The sequence below is a fragment of the Salarias fasciatus genome, chromosome 14, assembly GCF_902148845.1.
Source record: "Salarias fasciatus chromosome 14, fSalaFa1.1, whole genome shotgun sequence".
Taxonomy (NCBI): domain Eukaryota; kingdom Metazoa; phylum Chordata; class Actinopteri; order Blenniiformes; family Blenniidae; genus Salarias; species Salarias fasciatus.
Window position 1 is genome coordinate 23,882,024 of NC_043758.1, and position 24,252 is coordinate 23,906,275.

The 24,252-nt window shown below is 43.3% G+C and overlaps 4 protein-coding genes across 6 annotated transcripts; 2 read left to right on the forward strand and 2 right to left on the reverse strand.

The window, feature by feature from the left end:
- nudt8 (nudix hydrolase 8) lies at positions 1-13,875 on the forward strand. Of its 3 annotated transcripts, none has more exons than XR_003932791.1 (6): positions 1-503; positions 1,096-1,905; positions 1,991-2,123; positions 2,789-2,866; positions 3,144-3,847; positions 13,864-13,875. XR_003932791.1 is itself a non-coding variant. In XM_030108162.1 (6 exons), exons 3-6 carry the CDS (start codon positions 1,661-1,663, stop codon positions 3,327-3,329), a joined length of 642 nt encoding a protein of 213 aa, XP_029964022.1. In that variant the 5' UTR covers positions 1-503; positions 1,096-1,517; positions 1,603-1,660; the 3' UTR covers positions 3,330-3,922. The 3 variants fall into 3 exon arrangements, 2 of the variants coding, with proteins under 2 accessions (XP_029964022.1, XP_029964021.1); XM_030108162.1 differs by lacking the exon at positions 13,864-13,875 and having other exon boundaries at positions 1,096-1,517; positions 1,603-1,905; positions 3,144-3,922; XM_030108161.1 differs by lacking the exon at positions 13,864-13,875 and having other exon boundaries at positions 3,144-3,922.
- On the reverse strand, positions 4,213-10,062 carry mfrp (membrane frizzled-related protein). Its single transcript, XM_030107676.1, has 13 exons — positions 9,956-10,062; positions 8,513-8,615; positions 7,894-8,031; positions 7,575-7,742; positions 7,261-7,480; positions 6,764-6,894; positions 6,556-6,681; positions 6,406-6,482; positions 6,148-6,296; positions 5,921-6,051; positions 5,575-5,709; positions 4,581-4,708; positions 4,213-4,485 (listed from the first exon to the last, which is right to left on the reverse strand). The coding sequence occupies exons 1-13, from the start codon at positions 10,007-10,009 to the stop codon at positions 4,261-4,263; spliced, it is 1,785 nt and encodes a 594-aa protein (XP_029963536.1). The 5' UTR covers positions 10,010-10,062; the 3' UTR covers positions 4,213-4,260.
- On the forward strand, positions 10,940-17,301 carry LOC115400347 (complement C2). The gene is made up of 19 exons (XM_030108159.1): positions 10,940-11,078; positions 11,211-11,335; positions 11,792-11,939; positions 12,024-12,209; positions 12,305-12,484; positions 12,843-12,941; positions 13,034-13,176; positions 13,319-13,460; positions 13,604-13,738; positions 13,824-13,928; positions 14,312-14,449; positions 14,611-14,720; positions 14,838-14,964; positions 15,226-15,373; positions 15,690-15,763; positions 15,945-16,036; positions 16,115-16,247; positions 16,327-16,376; positions 17,021-17,301. The coding sequence occupies exons 1-19, from the start codon at positions 11,027-11,029 to the stop codon at positions 17,198-17,200; spliced, it is 2,367 nt and encodes a 788-aa protein (XP_029964019.1). The 5' UTR covers positions 10,940-11,026; the 3' UTR covers positions 17,201-17,301.
- On the reverse strand, positions 17,239-24,252 carry pnkp (polynucleotide kinase 3'-phosphatase). Its single transcript, XM_030108160.1, has 17 exons — positions 23,944-24,252; positions 23,297-23,343; positions 22,919-23,197; positions 22,547-22,816; positions 22,008-22,087; positions 21,862-21,919; positions 21,674-21,781; positions 21,524-21,595; positions 21,316-21,364; positions 20,567-20,637; positions 20,389-20,481; positions 20,204-20,300; positions 20,055-20,116; positions 18,749-18,858; positions 18,173-18,260; positions 18,032-18,099; positions 17,239-17,591 (listed from the first exon to the last, which is right to left on the reverse strand). The coding sequence occupies exons 1-17, from the start codon at positions 24,062-24,064 to the stop codon at positions 17,471-17,473; spliced, it is 1,794 nt and encodes a 597-aa protein (XP_029964020.1). The 5' UTR covers positions 24,065-24,252; the 3' UTR covers positions 17,239-17,470.

A 24,252-nucleotide genomic window follows, 5' to 3' on the forward strand; every position in this document is an offset into this window, starting at 1 on the left:
GTTCTGATTGTGTCACTGGTGTTTCTCAGTCCAATATTTCTTTGGAGAATTGTAAGTAAATTAAACAATCTGATTTTGAATACTAACTCCTTAGAAAGCTACCTGGTATAACATTTAACATTGGGCAAGTTTAGGCATATTAAAGTTCAAATCTGCATAAAACATTTGGTTTTGTCATTTTAAAGGGAAGTATCAGTCCTTTTTTGGTGCATGGTAATACCCGGACAGACTGGTTTACCAACTCTGAAGACTGTGACCTTAGTAAAGTTGACGTTTGCGTACATTCCCTGTGATATCATTGCAGAGTTATGCACCCTGGCTCATGCTACGCTAGACCTTCAGCTTCTTTGGAAACAAATAAAGGTAGGAGTTGTGAAATTGCATGGCGTCACGACGCAGTGAGGGCAACAGTGACGCGCTTGAAGCTACTCGGCGCCATGTTGACTACTGGCAGCCGGCTAGCAGAGTGAGAGTCCAGCTGCGGCTGTATGGCAACTTTCAAGGTGAGCGCTGTTCGCTTTCAAACTACACTTTCCCTGGAAATTATGTGGCCCGACAAGTTCTCTGTTGTAGTGTGGACCATGTGTGCTTCTTACCGAGTGTCAAATTCTAAGTTTAGCTTCGCGAAGCGGGTGACATTAGCTTGTCGCTTTGTTTATGCTAGCTTAGCATGCGAGCCGCTGTGAGTTAGCATGTGTTGACTTGTTGAACTCGCTGTTGCAAATGAATAAATATCTTGATCTAGCACACCAGGATGGCGTTGTTTTAACTCTGTGTTCAAGTCTGGACATGTTATCACATTGGTGTCGATGCTGAAATTGACTAAACACAGCCCAGCTAACAAACAATAGCAAGTCTTGATTGAACTGATAAACTTTAAGCCAAATTGAAATTTATCTCTGCTCATGATTGTGTTAATTTTTGGCTCCCCTAGCTGTTGAATATGATTTCCCAACATGTTTAGAGCTTGAAGCTACACTTGATTACATCCCTCCTCATCTGCAGGCAGAGACTGGGTCATTTTAATCCAGTCTCGTCCAGTTGTGTGATCACTTCATACAAAACCATCTCTGTGTGTTTCTCTCTGTTTTACAGAATGTTTAGGCACACTCAGATCCTCGCCTGGTCTTGTCGCATGAGACCATTGCAGCACCTTTCTGCTCTCTCCGAACATACTGCTGCTGGATGGCTGGGAGTGAGAAATTTGAAAGAAAGGAGATATGAAGAAATGGATGGCAGTGGCAAAGACCACAATGTGTCAGCAAGGACTGTTCGCAGTTTTATACAGATATCTTCTTCCATCTCGGACTGTGATAAATATCATCCAACAGAGAATTCATCTCAAAGCATACTGTCCAAAGCCAACCCACTGAAGCATCCTCACCATCCTCAGGATTCTGCTGCTGCTAAAACCAAACAAGCCTCTGACCTTGTGAGCACATATTTGGACTGTTTATTCAATGTGACTGGCCTTGGAAGCAGGAGGAGATTTTGGGACTTTTGCCAGCCTTCACTCAGTAAGACCTATTTACATCACATGCAGCACTTTGTTAGACCTGTCTGCTTGTCAACTCATACCCCGTGGATTTCAAATCTTCACAGTAAATCACAGCTCCCCTTGCTCCGCCAGTCCAGAGCTGCACATCAGGTTGCTCCTCGTATGGAAAACACTTGGAGAGACTGCCTTTCCCCAGTCAATGAAGACAGATGTCGACAGATCCTGGAGCCCAACTTGAAATTGTACCAAATGGAAAAAGGCAGCAAGGAAGTAAATCTGGGCCAAGGAAAAAATCGAGCACGGTGGGCATCTGTCCTGGCCTCTCTCTGCTCTGTTGAGGGTGAGCCTGCCTTTCTCTTCACACTGCGCTCCAGCACATTGAAGGGCAGGCACAAAGGAGATGTCAGGTTAGTGCGGAGGCAGGTGTTAGATGCAGTGTTATTAAAATTATTTAGATTGATGAGTGTTTTTCCTTTTTATTCTATTGCGTAGCTTTGCTGGAGGAAAGAGCGATCCATCAGATCGAGATGTCGTCACCACAGCACTGCGTGAAGCCAAGGAGGAGCTGGGTGTTACAGTGGCAGCAGAGCAAGTCTGGGGTGTCTTGAAACCTCTCAGGGATGTGGTGAGTGGGGTCCTTTTTGTTATTAATTTTTTTTAAAATTTAAATCAGACTTTCATATAAAGTCCTGAAATGTTTACACATCTGTTATTCAAAATAACCTCAGTTGCCTCGTTGACATGTGCTTTTTTAGACGTTACACCTGCTGCAAAGTTAATAGAATTGCTCTCTTATATTGACCAAACTGACCATTATTTGACACTGACCATGTCTGTTCCTTTGCGTAGTCATATCCTCTGTTCAATCTGGTTTTCATTGTTTACTTTGGGTTTTTTTTTATGTAACATAAGATGAATAAAGTTGAGGTGTTGTGAGGCCGAGCCAAGTGTCACTTTTAGAATTAAAAATAAGGTCAAATTAATTGAGCGTCACTATTGTAGAAGCTATTTGATAGTAATAGATTTTTGACCAAATCGTGTACTAGTTTTCCTGTCATTAGTTACAGTAGCTAATGTGACTAAAACTTACACAGCGAATATCAAAGTTTTTTTTTTTTTTTTTTATGGACTTAAAAACCTACCATGATGGAATTTCCACACTTGCTCAGTTTGATCAGGAATTTGAGATGGAACGTTCTCACATTTACAAGCATTTGTAGATGTAAATATATTCCACGATGAATGCATGTCGGATTGTGAAACTGTTGCTTTCGTCACGTGTGCCTTCAGACAGGGATGATGGTCGCTCCGGTGTTGGCGAACCTCGGTCCTCTGGAGGAGCTGACTTTCAAACCAAACCCTGGGGAGGTACGGTCATCTCACATTTTCCAGTATATTTACTTAAAAGTGGCAGCTTGTTACTGCCGTTTGGAACATTTATTGAGTCCTGGGCTGTTTGATGCACCTCTTTATTCATCACCAGGATAACAATGCTTATTTGAATATTGCTTTTGCTGCAAATGTCCTGCTGTAGCTGAATTTCATGTGTGCTAATGAAGTGAAATTAACAGCTTTTCTTTCTTTCTGTGTCTTGTGATGGTTATTGACTAAACACCCCATTTGTCTGTGTTTGATTTAATTTCAGGTGGAAGAGATCTTCACCATATCTTTATCCCACCTGTGCAACCCCAAGAACCGCGGCTACACACACTTCCGCGTCGGGAGCAAGTACGCATACACACTTCCAGTGTTTCCCAATGGGAAGCATCGGGTGTGGGGCCTGACGGCGGTTGCCCTGGAGCAGACCCTGAAAGTCATTGTCCCCCGGTAGCACATCAGTCACACACTCGGTAATATCACAATAAATATGCAGTCAGTTTTTAGTAGCAAAATCAGGAAACAAGGCTGAATACAAAATGATTTCAACCTCTCATTCAGGAAAGAACAGTACTTCTGTTTCTGTGTTTGAAAGAGAGAAGAAACCTTTAATAATGTGAACTTTTTGGACCTCACTCTGTAGGTATTCAGCTACAACTTCACTGATGTTACTGTCATAAGAGAGATTTCAGAAGGTTTGATTTCATTCAGCCATCAAATGTGAAAAAGAATGGCATTTGAATGGCAGTGATGTTTGATTCTCTTTTAGGCACATATTTAATTTTTACAATCACAAATCTGTAAATATATTTGAGATTTTTCCCTGCCAGCAATGCAGAATGTTTTCTTTTTCATTCTGTCTGTTACATTTGCTCATATGAGCTGAGTGACGTGATTTAAAGTGTGGTTCAGGCCTTCTGTGCCAGTTCACACAAGAACAAATCTGAAATGATGGGAGCACATCAAGATTAAGTGGTGCATTGAAGAACAATGCAAATAAATTTGTTTTGAACATACTCTCATTTTATTCATTTTATATACACATGATTGACCACAAAGCGCGAAACAAAGGAACTGACCAAGAAAGTTTTAGAAATTCCTCCTTGCTTACTGCTGCTTTCCACTTCACTTTGAATTCCTTGGGAAAAATAAACAGGATTGTTCCGGTTTATCGTGGCATTGCAAGTTGCATCCAGCAAACGTGCAACCGAAGTAGAACAGTATGTACAAGTCATTAAATCCATCAGCACAAACAGCGGGGAGATCCTTCATGACTTCAGTTAATAAAAGACGCAGGCGTTACAGTCCTCACACACACACTCCATGTTAAAAAATGTGTGACTGACACTGTGACGGTATCTGTTCTGCATCGTCACTGCGGCGCTTCACGGCAGCGAGCACTCCATGGGGTCCTGAGAGTCTGGCAGGAGGTGGCAGTTGAAGGGCCAGCTGAAGGAGAAGAGATCCAGGGCTTGGCTGCACTGGCGCTCGGCCGAGGAGCAGACCGAGCGGCAGGGCTGCAGGACGCCGCCCTGAGCGCTGCACTGGGGCAGGAACATCCCGCAAACCAGCCTCTGCAGCGGCTCGAAGCACGCCAGCTCCATCAGCACCTTGATGACAAAACAGCAGAGCACCGTGTGCAGTTAAAACAAACCTGGTGTGATCGCCGATATTTTTGTCGATTTTAAATTTTTAATCCAGATACCCGATACTGCCGCAGCAGTGTGGCTGCTTCTCTCTGGTCAGAGATGGACAGCCAGATGTTGGGGAACGAGGTGAGGTTGTAGCTGAGACCCTGACACATCTCCACCTCTATGAGCTCACACGACGAAGCTGGTTTCATGTTGGAAGTGAAGAGAGAAAAAACTGAAAATTTGAAAGCCATGTCTCTTAAATCCACTTTGAAATCACATTCAGCCATTTATGTCCCCAATTCTGATATGATTGGGAAGAATAGAACAAATAACTAAATTTGCGTATCTTTTGAATTGATTCTTTTAAAATAAAATGACTGTTAGTGGGTCATCATTGTATAACATTTCTCCTTTGATATATTTCAATGCTTTTCCATTTTTGAAGGGTTCAGGCTTCTTCTCCTGTAACACTGCTGCTGTGATGGAAGGAGAGCGGCCCAGTATTGTCCAGATTTATTGAAATCCTTCCCTGAAAGAGATGTGAAATCTGCCCACACCAGAAGCACGAACATCAACTCCAGGTTTCAGAGATGCAGTTTTTTCTTTTTTTCACAGTGAATTGTACCCTGATTGATTCATCTGACCACAGAACAGTTTCATGTTTTTCCACTGACTATTGAAGCGGTTGGGCTCAGAGACGACAGAGATGTTTCGAAGTTGTGTTCACGGGTGACTTCCATGTGTGATGCACCTCTAAAATGGTGTTAACTGCTCTGTGAACTGGTTACTCTTCAAGCATTTTATTACTTCTCTCCCAACTCATGACTGCTGCATAGCTGTTAAATGGATAAGCTATGAAAATATAGGTTTAATAAGAATCACATATTTGATCGAGGTTCGTTCAACTTTTACTAATGTGGATCATACTGTAACCCGCACATGAGTAAATTTGCTGCGTGGCTGTGATAATTCTCTGTGAGCTGGCAGTTGCTTTCATCCCACTCCCTCTTTTCAGTGTCTACAACAAAAAACGCTGCGATCCAGGTCAGAGATAACACGACTCACTGAAGGGAGGGTAGGTGGAGTTGCCACATCCCTCCTCATCTGCGCCGTCAGGGCAGTCGTTCCATCCGTCACACAGCCACTGGCGCTGAAGACACTCACCTGTAGTGCAGGTGAACTGGTTGGGACCACACGTCCCTACAAAAAAAACAAAAAAAAAAGGGAGTTTCAAGGAATCTGGAACACTGAATATAAAAACATTGTGAAAGGTAAATGTAGGTCATACAGGAAAAAGGCAGCAAAGATAAGAAAACAGATGTTTACAATGGCTAAAATAAACTGTCTTACTGGAGAGGACACCAAAAAGAGTTCAAGAAACACAAACTTCTAGATGAGCGTTTTAACTCACGACCCAGCACAGATACAGCCTGGTACGTTGCGTTGAAGCCGCTGTCGGCCACGCCCTCATCCGCCACAAACACCACAGTCATGTGGGGTCCAGAGGAGGTCAGGTCCGGTGGGAAGGTGGTGCCACAAAACCTGAGACAAAGACACAAAACAAAAATGTGTTTCAGAGCACCATGAGAGGCTCAGATTAAAGACACATTTCTGCTTTAGGAGTGAGGCTGGTCTCACCGTCCGAGCACTCTCCCAGCTCCGGTGCTGACGCTGTCATGCACCTCCACGTAGTCAAACTCACACACGTCCTGAGTTTCCAGGCTGAAGTTCCTGAAGCTCAGGGTGATGATGTGACCCTCCTCAACAGATATCTGCCATATGCACAACTGAAACATACACGCATAGGTGTCACTCTTGGACTGGAGCCACTGGGTGGTTTAACGAGAAACAGGAAGCTGCATTTTTCACCCAGTGTGATGTGAGATTTGAGTGTACCTGCTGGTGAGGATAAGGCCTGGGGTGGTTTGGACTTTCCACATAACCATAAGGCCCGACTTTCTTCCCACCGCATTCTGTGAAACAGCGGCGGAGAAGGAATAAGTTTTTAGCCTTGTTGATGGACAGTCAAGCCTCACTTCCTCTCACCCCTGTGTTTGTGGCTGCAGTTTGCCTCGTCTGCCTGGTCGTGACAGTTTGGGTGGCCGTCACACACTGAGGCCGGCAGCAGACAACGGCCGCCGTCACAAATGAACTCCTCTCTGGAGCAGCTCTCTGAGAAAACAGAAGATCCAGTCATTGCGCCGCAAAGTTGACTTGAATGTGCGATCTGCCTCTGGAGGTAGACTCCACTGACTGTGTCCGGGCGCGACGGCCCTGTACTGTGCCGAGAAACCGTTGCCTGCGATGCTTCCATCGGAGTGGAAAGTGACCCACACTGTGCTGCTGTTTGTGTTGATTGTTGGTGGAGCCACATTCCCACAGAACCTGCAGGAGAGAGGGATATCCAAACTAATCTCTTCCTCCTCGGCCCAGCCTTGGATTGAACTTTGAGTCTGACGATGAATTCTTCAAAGGATCCAGAGCAGGAGTTATGTAACTCTTTTTTTTTTTTTTTCCTAGAAATTCATTTGTCATGTTGCAACACTTATGAAGAATGTAAGTAAGTAGAGGTTAAAGTGTTCCCATACAATGAAGTGTATCAAGAGGCCTGGGATACAGAGTCGCTTTCTAGCAATGTAAAGCTCTGTGGCGCCATCTATCAGCTGTTTTAGGGTAGTGAGAGTTTTTATGTATGAGGTGTGGATGAGTGACAAGTTGATTGGACAAAGGTGTTTGAAGATACGAACCAACCTGGTGATGGCAGTGTTCTGATCGACGTGCTCCTGCACCTCCAGCCAGTCAAACAGGCACGGAGACGGCCCCTCCACAGTCAGGGAGGAGATGCGAATCTGGACCAAGGAGGGGGGAGTTACCCGGATCACCCACACACACAGTGAGTTGGGGGGATAAGAGCCGGGATGGTTTGGAGAACTGAACGTTCCTTCAGAGTCGGTAAGGACACCGCCACAAGCTGATAGGCAGAGGAGGAAGATTTATAGTCAGGTCGGTGGGAAAAAAAGATGATACAGCGAGACAATTATTCTCCTGGGTGAGGATGAACCTACTTGTTTCAGAGGGAGGGATCCTCACAGGCCGAGGGGCTGCAGTACCACCCCCTCGACTGCTGTTGGTAGGGATTGTGGGTAAAACAGCGGGGGCTTCACCTCCTGCTCCCTGCAGCTCTGGAGTACCAGTAGGCAGCAAATTATCCTCCACAGCCTGTCCTTTTATTTCTGAATCACAACCAAAACACAGTGACAAATGACAAACTCCTCTCTGTCCGATGAGATTATTCCAGCTGATCAGTACAGCCACGGCACTTTTTGACTGCAGCTCTCGTCAGATCCCTTTTCACCACAATGTGGAGGTGCTGCTTGGACTCACGTGTCAGGATGAGGGCCAGTGCCAGAGCAATGGCTGCTAACAGGAGCAGCGCAGCAGCAGAGACCACCACCAACCCCCAACCAGAACCAGGACCTCGCAGACGCATTAAAAAGACCCCAAAGAGACCCCGGCCGAAGCCTGAATCAAAGGACACAAACATGAACGCACACATTATCTCACGCCCATGCGGCAGAACAAGATGTATGTGTGTTGAGGAAAATTTTATGAAATGACAGTGATGGAACTATTTTGAAAAAGTGTTTGAAAAGAAAAGTCTGTGTGTCGTTTTCACATTCTCCCTACATGAAGATGGGTATTCTTGTGGTACCAGCAATGAATGAGAGTGTGTGTAACTGTCTGTCTTTGAACGGCTAGTTTAGAGTCACTTGATCCAACAGGCTTGTCTTTGGACTTTTGGGTGAAGTTTGAGTCCCAAAAGAAAAAGAGACCAAGACACAGAGAGAACATGCAAACTCCACACAGACATTTCTTTTGTTAGTGCACGATGAACAATGATGCTCATCTCCCTGTGCACAGAGAACAATATTGAATTTGTAGCCCTGAGTTGAACGAGTGACAGTTTGGTCACAGAAAGCAGGGAGCTGATTGGCCGACTCACCAGGTGGTTTGATTGGTTCAGGGGTGGAAGAGGAAGTCCTGAATCCCTCCACCCTCTCCTCTCTCTCCCCCTCCAGCTCAAAGGCAGGGTTGCAGAAAACATTCTGTGGAAAGCAAAAACCCATCGTTTATTAACTGTTTGAAATTTCTCATTACCCTCTGAAGCACTGATTTAAATCAGTCGATCTTTTTGTGGAACTAAATGAAAACTTGAAATGAAATTTCATAGGAAATGAAACACATTTACCCATTCAATAAAATAGTTCTTTATTGAGATATTTTTCTATGAAAGGTGGCATTTTACAAAAGTTTTGATGTGTAACAGGTGTTGTAGAGTCGGTTTGCTAACTTTATTTATTGTTTTGTCTCCAGCTTCACCTTTTAAAATAGTTGATCTTTATTCTGACCCTGAAGGATATCCTCACTGTACCAATTGCATTAATCTGTTTTGTGCTGACAGTGTGTTTTAGAGCCTTTAGAGCTTCCTTTATAGATGTAAACTTGCAGCTGCAATTAAAAATGCCCAGAATAACACAAATACACAATGTGGTAAGATTCTGTAGAGGTTAATAGATTCAGATAATTCCCTTTCTTTCAACAAATCTCAATTATGGCTTGTTCAAGCCATGTGACTGAAAGGAATCTTTGGAAAAATGAGCAGAATTTTTCACCGCTGAGTAAGGCTTTGATGAAAGTTACTGACTGATGCTGGCTGTGGATGCTTTGCCAAAGAGGTTTCTACAACATACCCCACACAAGAGTTGTGAGACATTCAGATTTTAATTATGTAGAAACTGATAATTTATAATAATTATGTTACTCTGCACTTTTTAGTCCGGCTTTATTTTAGTGAGGAGTGATTGAGCAATTGACATTGCTGAAAGAAAAACGCTACTAAAGACCATAAAGATTTATTCATCAACTTAATCTAAGAATTATGTCTTGTTGTTACTGGAGTAAGCTCACGTGCGCAGTGAAAATCCGCACAGGCAGAACACACAAATGCCAAATACAAAGGCCCAAGGCAAGATTCCAACTCCAGCCACACACTATGAGGCGCAATTAGGAATAACTTCACCAGTGCATGAGTAATTTTGGGTTCATATGTAAAAAAGTTTAAATACTGTTCAGTTCAACCACCTTTCATCAGCTTCATTTATCGCGGACTGGGGTCACTTTGGTGCAGATTTGGCTGCAGACAGAGCACACTGTGGTAATCCCATCATTTTGCTATGAAGGGACAAAAATTAGATTTAAAACAAAAACTAAGATGGTGAAATATGAATTATATCAACTGATCTAAATCGATCCAAGAGACAGAGTTGGCATCAAGGTGCCTAAAGCACTGTAAACAGTGTAATAAGTCTTCCAGAGAGCCAGGCCCTCTCTTAAGACATGAGTACACATGAAGAAGTAAAACTGAGCTTTTAACGGTTCATCTCACCTTATAAATATCTGAAGAGTCTGAGTACACAGCCACTTGGCTGAGGTCAGACATCCTTAGCCTGCTTTCTTCTCGCTCATGAAAGAGACTCTGGACAGCACTCCTCTTCTCAAAGGGCCCCGCGGTGTGATAAAAACATCCAGGATGATGTCTTGAATGATGCTGTGCGTCCGGTGGGCAGTTCAAAACCTGTTCTCCTGAGTTTTCTCATAATTGTTCACTATTTTCCCTCTGTGGCTGTAAAATCCTCTGAACCTGGCCACACAATCCAGACAGAAACATAAACTTTAAAAAAAAAAAATGTTTTAAGATGAAATAAGTCTCAGATATGTCACCAAAATATCCATGTTTGTTGCTGTTCTTTGTGGAGTTCAGCTCAAGAAGCATTGAGGTACATTTCACTAGTTTTGTGAAAGTAGCTACAAAAGAGTTTTAGACCCTCCTTCACAAAGCCGAGTCAGCTGAGAGGACTGAGCCCCCCCCCCAGGGGAGGGAATGGGAGGGGGTGCTGAGGGCCAGCTCGGAGCTGGGGGTCCCTTCTAAATCTCCGTAATCCTTACAACGATCTCTTAAGCTCTGAAAGAGCTTTACTGAAACACACACTTGTGAGGTGGCTGAGCCAGAACACAAAAACATATGAGTGCCAATCACTGTACCACACAGCGGTAAATCTGGGTGATTGGATATTAAAAACAACAACTACAAAAGCAGCTGCAGTGCTGTAATTTGTCAATAAGAGCAAAATGTGCCAAAGCGATTGTGGGATTTGGAAATTGCATGAGCTCCTTAAATCTGGCTCATGAATTTCTGGTGTAAAAAGCGTCAAACCCTGTCTTGGGTTATAGTATTTTCAGTTTGTCACCCCACAAAAAGTAGTGGACCTTGCAAAGCCCAAGAGGAAGAGACGCCACTGCCAAAAGTGAAAGTGTGGTCTGTCCTAAATTGCTCAATCTTCCCCCTGTGTTAATGGGTAATCGGTCATCAAATAAAACAGCAGCAGGTTGATCTGAGGTTGAGACGATCTTGTCAAGGTTTGTTTTACAGCCGGACATCTACTGCAGGGATCTAAATATGCCCGTCACACTAATACTGTGGATCTTACTCTTTTTCTCAGTGGGAGAGGGTGAGTATTTCAGCTTTATGTGCACTGGACTGGATCCGAATTCTTTGGTTTGATGCCACAATGCCTGTGTGAGCATTTCAGTGTGTGTGTGTGAGAAGATGTGACGTCTTTACTCTGGAAACTTTTACACAGATTGTGAAGCAGCTTCCCTGCAGGACTATGATTATACCTACGAAGATGGAGACTACGAGGATCCACAGCCTCTCAACTGCTCAGTAGCAGAGAGCATCAAAGGTGGACGTGTCTCCTTCTCTCAGGTGAATAGAGTTCTTGTACATTTTCACTTTGTATTGTTTTCCAGGAGGCAAATTAAAAGGTTTGTCTATCACGTTTGTGTCAAAGTGATTTCAGGAAGGATGTGTTCAGTTTTAAGAACTGACACAGCGTTCAGTGCAGTTTTCTCACTTGGTTCCTGTTTTAAGCCTGTTGGTTAAACTGCTCTGTGTGGCGTTTTGTGCTTTGCTGGCATTGCTTTTCTGTGAGTATTCAGGTTTTCCCACTTGTGTGTCAGTGAGTGATTCTGGCGTGTGTGAGATTTGCTCCCTTATTCAAAAGACACACTTTAGTATCTCTGAATTGACTGCAGGTGTCACTGTGTTTGTGTGTGCGTGTGTGTGCTTATCTGGCACTATAATGGAAACCAATTGACGGTGAACCATCCTGTTTGACTGGATAGCATCACGTCACTTAGATTAACCATGCTTCCTCCTCAGGGCGGGCTACAGGGCAGCGTACTGACCTACCACTGTGCTCCGAGCCAATATCCATTCCCTGTCAGCTACAGAGTGTGTGAGGCCAGTGGTGACTGGTCGCCCATGAGACTGGCCAGTGGTCGGCTTGTGTCTCGAGCCACATGCAAAGGTAAAGTTTTGAATGCTCATTCTGTTGTGATCGGCACTGGTTTCCATCTTCATCATCCACACCTTTCACCCTGCTGAATTCCAGACGTGCTGTGTCCGGCTCAGCTCCAGCTGGATCATGGAGAGTTCTGGCCCCGGGACCAGTGGTTTCGCGTCGGGATGACTCAGAGCTTCTCCTGCCAGGAAGGGTTCACCCTGGAAGGGTCAGCCCAGAGAAACTGCACTCTCTCCGGAGAATGGACAGGACACACTCCTGTCTGTAGCCACCATGGTGAAGAAAACTCAAACATATTTGTCTCGTTAAAGTGTTTATTAGGTTTGCGCGGGTGGTCAGTGGTGACGTGACTCTCGGTTTCTGTTTCTAAGATCCAGCTGATGACTGCAATGATCCAGGGATTCCACCAGGGGCGCAGAGGACAGCTGGTCATTTTCACCTTGGAGAGAAGTTGACTTACTGGTGTCAGACCGGTTTGGATCTGTTGGGCTCGGCTGAGAGAATTTGTCTGAAAAACAGGGAGTGGAGTGGCTCAACACCACGCTGCCAAGGTGTCTGCATGTGTGTTTTACCACTGTAGTTACAAGTAAGAGAATGCTGATGTTTGAAAGTGCTTCAGGTTATTAAAAAAATAACCTGTAATAATCAACATGAAAAAGTTGATGTCCCCCTGTGGTGCTTCAGGTACCTGAGTTGAAATTGAACAGTGAACTGAAAGAACCAATTTAAAAGCCTACTGAAAAAAACTCATCGTCCACCGCAGAAAGCAGACTGAACAACACTGCAAACCAGCTCCACTTTTTAATGCATAAAAAAGTGGCAAAAGCTTCATCCTTTATACTGCACTCTAACTGCTATTACAATAAATGCTTTTTATTTTCTTTCATTCTTTTTTTTTTTTTTTTGAAGGCCCAAATACCTTTGATTCCCCCAGCTCTGTAGCTGCATCCATAGCAGGGTCGTTTGCCGGAGTGATGGATGTACTCTCACCTGACGCCAAAAAGAAAAGTAAATACGCAGCATGAAAATTTTGACACGGATTCATATCTAATTCTTGGAAATCAACAGGCACCCCAAAAACTATTTTTCATGTGTGCAAGGTGAAGACGAGAGTTTTGGTCGAGCCTTTCGTGTGGCAGACGTCGGTCGCATGCACGTCTACATTTTACTGGACACGTCAGGAAGCATCAAAAAGGACGACTTCGAATTATCAAGGAATGCAACTGCTGCTTTGATTAGAAAGGTTTGCACCAAGTGTGAAAAACAGCAGAAATGAAGAAACTGTTTGAAAGGCACAACAACTGTGATCATTTTTTACCTGCTCATTTGTGTGTTTCTCCTTCAGCAGCTGTGAAACACACATGCATTCTTCTTCTTTTCTCCAGCTTGACAGCTACGACGTACAGATGAATTTCCATGTGTTGTCATTTGCCAGCAAGACTAGAGACATCGTGAACATCACAGACACGGAGACAAGTGGCAACGTCGACGACGTCTTATGGTACCTGACGGAATTCGACTATCGGAGTAAGATTCAGCTTTTTCATCCTTCAATTACAACCTACAATTGTTTGACTTTTTATCATTGCTTTGCAATGCAATCCAGCAAATATAATTTCTTCAGCACTATTTTATCAGTTTTCATTTTCTCGAGGGTTTTTCTCCGGCAGGTCACGGGCGTAAAACTGGCACCAACCTCTACGAGGCCTTATACCGTGTCCTGGAGATGATGAGCATCTTCAAGCAAAACAGACACACAAACCATTTTAATGAAACTCAGAACATCATCATCATCGAGACAGACGGTAACGTTGTGTATGGAGTGGGTTAAGCTAACTATTGAGCAGTGTCACCCAATAACGACCCTTCCAACGCTTTAAATTCCTGCAGGCTACTCCAACACGGGGTCCAAACCTTTGCTCGCCCTCAGGCAGATCAGGAAACTGTTGGGTTACAACCACACAGCCCAGTACCACACACACGAAACCATGCTCGGTAATCACACTGAAAAACAAGCGTGTAAAGATGTCAAAAAAGAAAAGTAGTATGAACAGCACGTATTATTGTTCTGAGTGAGCTTTACTGTGTTATTGAAATTACTGGCCCACATTAAGAAGCAAGCAAGATGGTGTAATATTTTATCAGTGTTTTGAGGTATACGGTCTGAGTGGACTTTTACGGAAAGTGTGGGAGAGTGTGTGTGTGTGTGTGTGTGTGTGTGTGTGTGTGTGTGTGTGTGTGTGTGTGTGTGTGTGTGTGTGTGTGTGTGTCTGTGTGTGTGTGTGTGTGTGTGTGTGTGTGTGTGTGTGTATGTGTGTGTGTGTGTGTGTGTGTGTGTGTGTGCGCTCTCACTCTTGTGTTTGTATGGGTCTTTTCAGATGTCTATGTTTTTGGTGTTGGGGAAAATGTAAACAGAGCGGAGTTAGACGCTTTGGCATCCAAGAAAAGTGACGAGCAGCATTTCTTCGTCTTGAAGAACTTTGAGGTTTTGGGAAATGTGTTCAACAGCATAATCAGTAAGTTCGAGGTTGCTCCAAAACTCTCCATCGTCACTTTTTGTTTTTCAATATGAACCAGACAGGACACAAACGTGACACTTTTTTCACAGGTTTTTTTTTTTTAGGAATTTTTTTGTTACTGTTGTGGCATCATTCTATTGTTTGTATTTTACACACAGGTGATGAGAGTGTGACGATGTGTGGAATAGCTCAGGAGAGTATCACTGAAGAGGAGAGGAAGGAAGGCGTGAAAGCCAACACTGAGCCCTGGCACGTGACTCTGCAATCCGTAAGAGTTTCACGCTCCCACCGAGAACACAATGAGGGATTTTTCCTCTTTGTTTGTTTTCATTTTTTGACATTTCACAGGGGATTTTCACACATGACCTCTTTTTTTTTCTTTTAGCCTGAATGGGGGCCTGAAAAGAAGTGCCGCGGGTCCATTGTGAGTCAGAACTGGGTGCTGACGGCCGCTCACTGCTTCGCCAAAGTGAGCTCAGGCAGGGTCGCAAAGGATGTGTCCATAGAATATGGTTAGTGTTAAAGCAGGGACATACCGAGGAGCTGAAGATTGATTTAAAACACTAAAGGCAGACAGACGGTTTCATGTTCTTTTAATGAGAACATAGATTGATGCTTGTTAATCAGTCAATCCTTCCATCAAGCCACACACACACATTCATAGTCTTATAAAGCAGGATGGAGCTCTAAGATCTCAAGTGGCTGCATTTACTTGTGCTTACTTTAGTACATTTCCTGGTCAAATAACTTTTTTTTTTCTTTTTGGCTCGTAGGTGATGGCTCATTGAAGGTCAATAAAGTGATCATGCACCCCGAGTACAACACCTACGCACTGCAACACAGAAATGTGTCTGAGTTTTACGACTACGATGTAGCTCTGGTGCAGTTGAAAGAGAGCATCCCACTGTCCAGGTCAGCCAGGTAGGACGGATCAAAACCTATGTGGCTGCTCAAAATCAGTGGCTGGACGCAATGAAGAACTAACATGGTGTACAAGAAGACTTTTATGTGTTTTCTGCTAATATTATACGAACATAAATATCTAATATCCAAACTCATTTGGCAGAAGGCAAAGAAATGATACTTTCTTCCATTTACTTGAGTAACGATGTTGAAGCTGTACTTTTTGCTAATGTATAGGATGTATAGTTGTGTATAGTTTTTTTGTATATGTATAGTTTTTTTTGCTGCATCTGACTTGAATGTGTGCATGTGTGTGTGAAATGTCAAATACAAGACCGATCTGCTTGCCGTGTACCATACCAGCCACCCGAGCCATGAAGAAGATCAACTCTACCTGTGAAGAGCACAGTACGTGACGTTTACCTTGAACAGCACGAACAATGGTTTGTGTTGAGTCTGTTTTACACGTTAAGTATTATTCACATGTATATTCATCAACCCGTGTGAATATGTGTAATGTGTGACAAGGGAGTAAAATCTACCCCTAAAGATTGGTGCTCCTAATGAGTGAAATTATTTGTATAAGCAGGAAAGGAGCTCCTAGGACACCAGACGACTCCTGCCTTTTTCATCCACAACAAACAAGAACGCAAAGCAACACACATTCACCTGGACAACCAGGTGAGAGCTGCCTATGTTGAGCCTGTTGCTCCTTTCATGCACATAGTCAATAACAGATCTGCTGCACTGTGTTTGCAGAGGGCTGCGTGTGTGGAGAAAGCCAGGCAAACACTTGATCATCCTACTGATGTAACTCTGAATGAGTATGTAACAGACAGGTTCCTCTGCTCCGGGGGCACCGCTGGGTACCAGGACGCCGTCACCTGCAAAGGTCTGAACTGTCCAAAAGCCTTGACGGCTGATTTGATTGAAGTGGGATTCACATAAAAGTCTTTTTTTTTTTTTTCCAGGTGATTCTGGAGGATCTCTGTTTCTGCAAAAAAGACTGCGCTACTTCCAGGTCAGAATGTCTCTTTATCCTCTACAGATGCTCTTTTTGCACGATGTGTTTCTTCTGGAGAGCATTTTCCCCTCCAGGCCCAGTGTAGACAGAAACAATGATGGGTATCGATGGGCCCTCCATGGGTTCTCATCTTGTGTAGGTTTTCTGTTCTTCCCAAAATATCCCAGAGGAATTTGTACAGGGGATCTCATAACTACAGCTCTACAAAATCCTCTGGATATGTTTCCTGCTGTCTTTTTTTACTGCAACTTCTGTGCTTCCTTTCACTGAGCAAAAGTTGATCCTAACATTCCTGACATATGGTCTTACTGTTACTCACATTGTTTTATAGCTCACTGGATTCAAAAAGTATTTATATAGCTATAAGAGTAAATGGAGGATTTGTTCAACAATAGAAATGGATTTCCACTGTGATGGTGGATTTGGAGTTGTTGTATTAGGGACACTGCTGCCACCTCGTGGGGAGAAGCTATAAAGAGTTGATTTCCTCACATCAGAACATCAGTCCTTCGTAGAGGTTTATTCAGCTCGAGGCCAGAGCAGGGCCTCCTCTAAACTCGAGGACTTCCTCAACCCATATCTACCTTGTCAAATCTGAATCACATTGGGCATTTTTTGTTGTATCTGCTCTCGTTTCTCAGGTGGGCGTCGTGAGCTGGGGAATCACCGACACATGCGCCCCCAAATCAGGGTCCAAAATGTACAGCAACAACAGGCCGCCTCCCGACGCACGAGACTTTCACATCGACATCTTCAAGATAATGCCGTGGCTGAAGCAGCACCTTGGTCAGGAGATCCAGTTCCTGCCTGACATCCACTGAGAGGACACAGTCTCATTTCACAGCATCCAAAAACTTAATCGTGTTTCAGTAGCTTTATTGTGAATTAAAAAAAACAAAAAAACACGGGGTATTCTCTAAACTCAACAAACACGCTGAATCAAAATACAACTTGGACATTCATGAGAAAACGTTAACTGTTTTGACCACTGTACTGAAAATGCGTCTCTAGTCTCATTTTGTTCTTACAGTTCAATAACAGACAGATCAATAAAACAAGGTGTTGGCTTCCACTAAAGCCGGTTCATCCGGTCAGCCCTCAGAGAACTGTCTGAACAGAGTTTCTGATGCGCTGTCCTTGAAGTTTGGAACAAAGTGGATCTGGAGGATCTCGGAGAAGCCTTCAGAGAGAGCCGGCGCCTCGAAGTGTTTCCTGTACGGAGCGAGGTGGAGAACACAGATAAGAGCCGGGGCGTCCAACATAAAGCCCATCAGAGAAAAGCAGAACGAATAGAACGAATAGTGGACTTAAAACAACACTTAGACCAGAGAAGAGAGATCAGTGAAAGCTACTGAGCTGACTGCACCTGCATTAAATCTACACCAGGAGGAGGAAAAGCTGAAAATATGCCAAAGGCCCAGGATTAGTGAGCTGCGTTTTGATGCATTAAAAAAGACTAAAATGCCAGCTCCAAATAGAGAACATATTTTTTGGCTCTTACTGTATTTAACTTCAGAAAACTTCATTAAAAATGGAAATTGTTCAAATTTAAACTATTTTTCTTAAAAAAAAAATGTCATTTTGATCAGGTTTGGTAAAAATATTTAAAACTTTCTGAGACAAAACACTGATCTGCGAGCGTGTTCACTCACTTGTAGCTGTGGAAAACCATGTCGTTGACTTTGGCGTGTTTGGTGTCTGACAGAGCCATCTCACGAAACTAAAGAGGAACAATCGTTCATGAGTAAATAGAAGACAAATCCCGGATCAGATGGGAGCAGTGTGACTCCTACTCTGTTGTTGTGTTTGGCCTGCTCCAAGGAGGCTGAGAACTGGAAGCAGCGACACGACACACCCGCGGCTTTGGCCACATCCACGTATCTGAGAGAGACGCAGACGGCTGGTCACATGGTGCGAAAAACAACAGGACTGACAGCAGCTTCATGCACGACCTGCAGTTTGTAAACACTGGGCGGGGTGCAGGAGAAATCCGAAGGACAGGAGGATGTTTCCATCCACCACTGCTTCTGATTTTTCGGAAGAAATCGTGATCAAAAGAAGAAAAACCGACTGGAGTGCAAGAAGGGAAGTCATGTCTGCAAAGGTCACTAAGAAAAAAACAACCCAACTGTGGATTTGATTTAAGGCTCAAAGAGCCAGTGACTCTCCAGGTGGACTAAAGAATTAAAGTAAGATCGAAGTTCAAAGAATGACTGAAGTCCTCCACCCTCCATGTAAATGTATTCATCTGTGTGCCACTCCCTTCAAATGTACATAACTCAAAGATAATAAGATAATGCATTGATGTACCCGCTCGCGCACACACACACACGCACACACACGCACAAACACTCAGAGTTGTGCTTCACCGTTTGCGAGACTCTTTGTCTGGGTTGGTGTTATCCACGGCGACGCTGCGGCCCTCCTTCAGAGCGCTCTCACACGCCGACACGCACTTCTGCCATGAACCCAGTGTGTCCTGAGAAAACAAACACACATCCTGTTAGCATCAGGAACAACATCTGACAGGAATGGAGCTGAAATAAAGATATATATATGAGTTAACGAAGAAAATTAAATTGCCATTCAATCAAATGACTCACTCCACACATTATCGGAATACAATCCAAGTATAGCAATTATTTTAAAAAACAACAAAAAACAGGTCAACTGCAATGGAAAAACACACTGATCAGCCATTACATTATGACAGGTGAATGAACAGGGATGTAGTAGCTACCAAATGAATATTTTTGTCCGAAAAGTTCAGTTGTGACAAACAGGGAAATGCGACCAGTGTGAGGATTTCAGCGTCTTTTACGCAGCTGTGAAGCTAGACTGCGTATCCAGTCTGCATGATGTTATTGCAAAGTCATCATTTGCAAAGAAAATGCTGAATGAAGTCTCCGTGGAGCGTTCAGGCTCAGCACGTCAACACATTTGGCCAATCAAGAAAGAAAACTGTTAGTCTGTGAAAAAACAAATCCCAAATCATCATTTCAATAAATGCTGAGTCGTCGTTATTTCAACAACTAATAAAATCGTACGGCTGAAAATATGATTAATCAAAAATAGTTACACAGATGGAAAAGAAGGGAATGTTGATCACAAAGTTGGTGATCCAGCCTCACTGATAGTAAATTTCCACAAATTAAGGAATTATTTGATCTTCTGAAGGCTCCACATTATTACTTCTGTGGATGTATTTGCATCAAATATTGTTAGGAATTTAATTTGAATGTTTTTCCTCCTTAAGTGTTACATGCTATTTAAAGAGGTTTTTTTTTTCATTTTAAAGCCAGTATAAATTAAAAAAAATCAACACATGATTTTCTTTTTTTTTTTACTGTTATTATGTATCTGAATATTTTATAAATAATAACAGTAAAAACATCTTCAAATTGGATAAAATTCTGACTGAATGTTCTAAACAAGCTTTCAATCAGTGCTAGTTTCTTACAAAAACTGTTATTTTCAGAATATTACCAGTAATGTATTTTGTAATTGTAAAAGTTCCAAAGAAACAGGAAGCTAATCACCACGTGTTGTCTAATGAAAGGTCAAGAGGTCGGAACTGCTTCAGCATTAGGAGGAGAACCTCCACAGTACTGTGCCTGGTCATTATGTTATGGCTCATGAGTGTCCAAATGTCGTGCAGATAAAAGATCGACTCACCCGGTTGACGTAGACGTAGCCTTTTGGAACGATGTGGGTGTGGAAGAAGGAGGATTTACCCGCTGCGGACGAAAGAGTCAGTTTGAGTATGAAGAGAAACTGTTGGTGTGAAGGAGACGGAACGTGAAGCGGTGAGCCGGAATCCTCACCTGCTGGGAAACCCACGGCGACAATGACTTCCGTCTTGTCGGAGGTGAGAGAGGCGGACGGCGGGTCGTACAGTCTGGCGTTTGAGTCCAGCTTTTTCTGATGAAAGAGAGGAAAACTCAAACCACACACTGCTCACAAAAGCAACGTAACACTCACACACTTGTTATTAAGGCATCGTACTCACAGGATCAAACTCTGGCAGCCTGTAGGGGGCGCTCTTCCAGCCCAAGAAATACTCCTCTGGGGTGTGGAACTGCAGTCCGATATTCAGAGCAAACTACAACAAGTTTTATGAGACGGTTTCATTCAGTATCAGTGAGAAGCATCAGAGTAAAGACATGTTTTATTTATGTCTCTGTTACCAGCCGGTCGCTGCAGGAGAAATCCTTCTTTTTCTTCCCAGGAGCCCAGTTCTCTGGTCTGCCTGCAGCGTCTGAGCACAGAGGGCAGATTTTAGTTAGAATAATAATGATAAAGATAATTATTTTATCCAGACAACCAAAAAAGAAAGACCATGAAAAATGCTTGAGGTGTGGCGGCCATTCACAACGATATCTTCCAATTTGAAAATACAGGAAATGAAAAAAAAAAAAAAAAAAAAATCTAATTTAGCTTTATTTATTGGTTTAAGGCCAAAATGTGCGTGAGTTTAGAGCATGGGTGTTAATTACATGGTCCAGGTAGGTGCAGTTTTATTGAAAGTAGCAGACAATTGGGATCAGATTGTGCTGCCGTGCCCTCAAAGCCGCTGTTCAGAGTTACTGATGTGAGCTTCAGATTTTAAAGATGTGATGAGCTTTGTGGTCTACTGGTGAAGCTTCAGCTTTAAGTGTTGGGGATAAATGCGATGAGGGGAAATATTACACAGAGAAAGGTAATCTCCCTCTGAGTACAAATGAATTATAAACAATAAATCTCAGTTGACGTTTCCTCAAATTCAAGTCATTTTTTGACTTACATGAGATTTTTTTTTTCCTCTCTCAGAAAACAAAATTCATGCTGAAGACACCTTCACATTTAAAGAGTGTGGAAGATTATGAGTTGTTTGCTGGATGTTCAGTGTAATTACAGGCTTATTACCACAGCAGTAACAGCTGCACCCATCTCTTACCTCCCACATACAAACTCTGGGTTTTGTCAACAGTCACGCCATCATTGGCCTGAAAAGAAAACATAATGCACAAAAGAGACTCTACTGTGAATAAAGACAAGCTAGAACACAGTATATAATTCTTCCCTCAGAGTTAAAATAAGGTGTGGCATTTTAAAATATTTGGGTGTGTGTGTGTGTGTGTCTGTTTTTTCCAATGACTTTTAACCTTCTCACACAGGTAATTCCACATTCCCATCACAGGTTTTCTGTAAATACCGGGACCGGTCGCCACAAACACCTGACAACAGCAGAAAAGGAGTTCATTCAGTGCAAAGATGAGAGACGGCAGTCGGCCGGCGGCAGGAGCTGGACGGACCTGAACGGGGAGCTGCAGGGTGGACAGGATGTCCTCCACCTTGGACTTGAACACCTCCGGTCTCAGTTTGCCTTTAGCGATCCCCATCTGGTTGGTGAAAAACACCACCTGCAGGAACAAATCCACGTTTAACTGGCTTTTATCTTGCTACTTCTAAAAAAAAAAATATTTGTTTTGTTCTTCATTACCTTGTAACCTTTCTTGAGCAAGCTGGCCAGCCGGGGCTGAATCTCAGGGTAAAGGATCCTGACGAGCCAAAGCAAGGTCAAAATAGATGAGTCTTCTTAGCTTTTTCTAACAGTTAAACAGTAACGGCTGAGGAGTGCAGCTTCACCTCCAGTCATCCGGGGCTGTTGGAAACACTTTGCCAGACTTGGTGGTGATGATACAGCCGTCAATGTCGAACCCGGCAATCTGTATAAACAGCATGGACACATCAGCTGTGCGGTTCCACCACTCAAGAAACGTTAGAGAAACAAACAGCCGTGCATATTAAATGAAAGTAAATGTAAATGGGCTTAACATTTACTGAAACATTTGTAATCATGCAGATAAAATCAGAAAATGAAGTGAAAATGTGTAGAGCATGAATGCATACAAGACAATTTAATGCAGTTCAGTCAGTTTTTTGTGTCATATCTATGTTGTGAACATTAATACTCGCCATAAAGATAAATATGTGATATACTGTGTTGTATTAGAACATGTAATTTTTACAGTATCTGAGCATCTTTATGTAATTAAGCCTTTATTTTAATAGTGAAGCCTAGAAGAAAACTACTGTAGCAGATTTCATTGATAAAAGAAGCGCTATTGAGTCTTTATTGATATGGAGTTGTTTGAGATCAGAGCTTTCATTCCAACAGGCCCCACCTTGTCGCTCCCTTTGACCCCTGCAGCAGTGTAAAGCAGCAGGTTCCCGATGTGCTGCCAGCTGCTCTGAGGACACGCCTTCCCACCCGACGAGGAAGCAGAGGGAGACTGGCTGCTGTTCCTCTCCTCTGCCATCGACTTCTCAGCAAACTCCTGCAGCTGCTTCAGCTTCTCCTCGTTCGCTTTCTCCTCCTCATCTTCCTCTTCCTCGTCTCTTTTTTGGCGCTTTGCCACACTTTGCTCCTCCTTCGGGTTCAGGCGTCGTTTGGGCTGAAGAAAAAGGAAGTGAAACATATTAAAAATAATTTGATCCAGTTTTGTGTTTAAAATGAAAAAAACAAAACAAAAACAAAACTGTGCCAACAGAGTTACCTTCATTGGAGAAGTAGAAAAGAAATCCTTTATGCTGCGTTTGGGTGTCGGGCTGGAGTGTGCGCCTTTCGCTTCCCCGTTCCTCCCTCCCTTTGTTTTGTCTGTGGCTTTCAGCCCTCTCTGTGTAGGACTGGCAGCGGCTCTGCTGGAGCTCAGGGAGAAGCTCAGTTTAAAAGGGTGGCTCTGGTTCACCAGGTACAGAGTGCCACCGTGGGCGAGTTTCCTGGACTGGCCCCGGCTGAGCGCCTCACCGTCCAGGGAGGAGGGGTTAGGACCCAGCTGAGAAGACACACGTGAACATTGGACTGCAGCGTTTAGCATTCTTGAGTTTATATGATGGGAGATAACCGGGGTGGATATCGGTGTTTGTTTCCATACCTGAGTAACAACCACATCCTGGTCGGCAAAACAAGCTACAACCTTAACTAAGAGAAACACAAACAGTGTTAAAAAAAAGATTTTGCCCCACAGATATTATTTCCAGTTATTCTAGGGAAGGAAAAGCCATTTCAGAAGATATTTAAATAAATTCCAAGAGAAATACAACATAATTCACCTTTCAGACAATAACTTGCAACTCATTACTTTAAAATGATTGACAAGTGAATGAAATAAAGTTTCATTTATTCTGCAAGAGTCTCAAAAGATGTGATGCTCAAATCTGAGTATTAATTTCATTAGCAGGAATGCACAATTTGTTGGGTTGCAAACGTCATGATGCACACACAGTTGCACATTTGTGTCTGCACAACCTGCGTGTATAACAAAATCAAAGAGCTGCAACTCATTGCCAGTTTTGTTATCAAAATAACCATTAAATTAACCCCCAGGCACTATCACTGGAAATTCTTCTTTTTCTGTATGCACTGGTCAAACAAATGTGATTTTAAATGCATTTAAATCAGAAACACAAGAAACACAAGAAACACAATGCCATTTCGGTGTATATAGTGAGTAGAATCACGTTTAACTCAATTCAATCAGAAAACACAGAACAATTAAAAAAGATCTGAAATGTGCCTCACCCTGGTGTCTGGAGCATTTCTTATCGGCCACACAGGTCTCGGGCCCCCGGCCCAGAATCACAGCTCGGCCGTCCTCCAGAGAGACCCGGACCCCCGAGGGGGACACCAGCGTGCAGGACATCTGCAGGAGCTTCACTCTTTACAAAGTCTGTTAGTGTGTGTGAGCGGAAAGAGAACGGAAGGAAGATGAAACAGATTAACAGGAGTTACGGTGAAAGTGGCGGTACGAGATCAACTCAATATTAGATCAACTTTCGTGCTTTTAAAGCCTTTTAAAGTTGTTATTTTCTGGCGAGACAAACCGGAAAA

Bases quoted from the DNA above. Each gene is read 5' to 3' on its own strand.
- nudt8 (XM_030108161.1), top strand. From the start codon at position 1,097: ATGTTTAGGCACACTCAGATCCTCGCCTGGTCTTGTCGCATGAGACCA. The intron at 2,124-2,788 runs GTGAGTGGGGTC...GTGTGCCTTCAG, and splicing joins TGAAACCTCTCAGGGATGTG to ACAGGGATGATGGTCGCTCC. The intron at 2,867-3,143 runs GTACGGTCATCT...ATTTAATTTCAG, and splicing joins TCAAACCAAACCCTGGGGAG to GTGGAAGAGATCTTCACCAT.
- mfrp (XM_030107676.1), bottom strand. From the start codon at position 10,009: ATGTCTGACCTCAGCCAAGTGGCTGTGTACTCAGACTCTTCAGATATT. The intron at 8,616-9,955 runs GTGAGATGAACC...TGCTTTCCACAG, and splicing joins ACTCTTCAGATATTTATAAG to AATGTTTTCTGCAACCCTGC. The intron at 8,032-8,512 runs GTGAGTCGGCCA...CCTTTGATTCAG, and splicing joins TGAACCAATCAAACCACCTG to GCTTCGGCCGGGGTCTCTTT.
- LOC115400347 (XM_030108159.1), top strand. From the start codon at position 11,027: ATGCCCGTCACACTAATACTGTGGATCTTACTCTTTTTCTCAGTGGGA. The intron at 12,210-12,304 runs GTGAAGAAAACT...TCTGTTTCTAAG, and splicing joins TCCTGTCTGTAGCCACCATG to ATCCAGCTGATGACTGCAAT. The intron at 16,037-16,114 runs GTGAGAGCTGCC...CTGTGTTTGCAG, and splicing joins ACATTCACCTGGACAACCAG to AGGGCTGCGTGTGTGGAGAA.
- pnkp (XM_030108160.1), bottom strand. From the start codon at position 24,064: ATGTCCTGCACGCTGGTGTCCCCCTCGGGGGTCCGGGTCTCTCTGGAG. The intron at 21,365-21,523 runs GTTAAAAGTCAT...TTTTCTTTTCAG, and splicing joins GGAATTACCTGTGTGAGAAG to GCCAATGATGGCGTGACTGT. The intron at 20,117-20,203 runs GTGAGGATTCCG...TTTCGTCCGCAG, and splicing joins CGCCGTGGGTTTCCCAGCAG to CGGGTAAATCCTCCTTCTTC.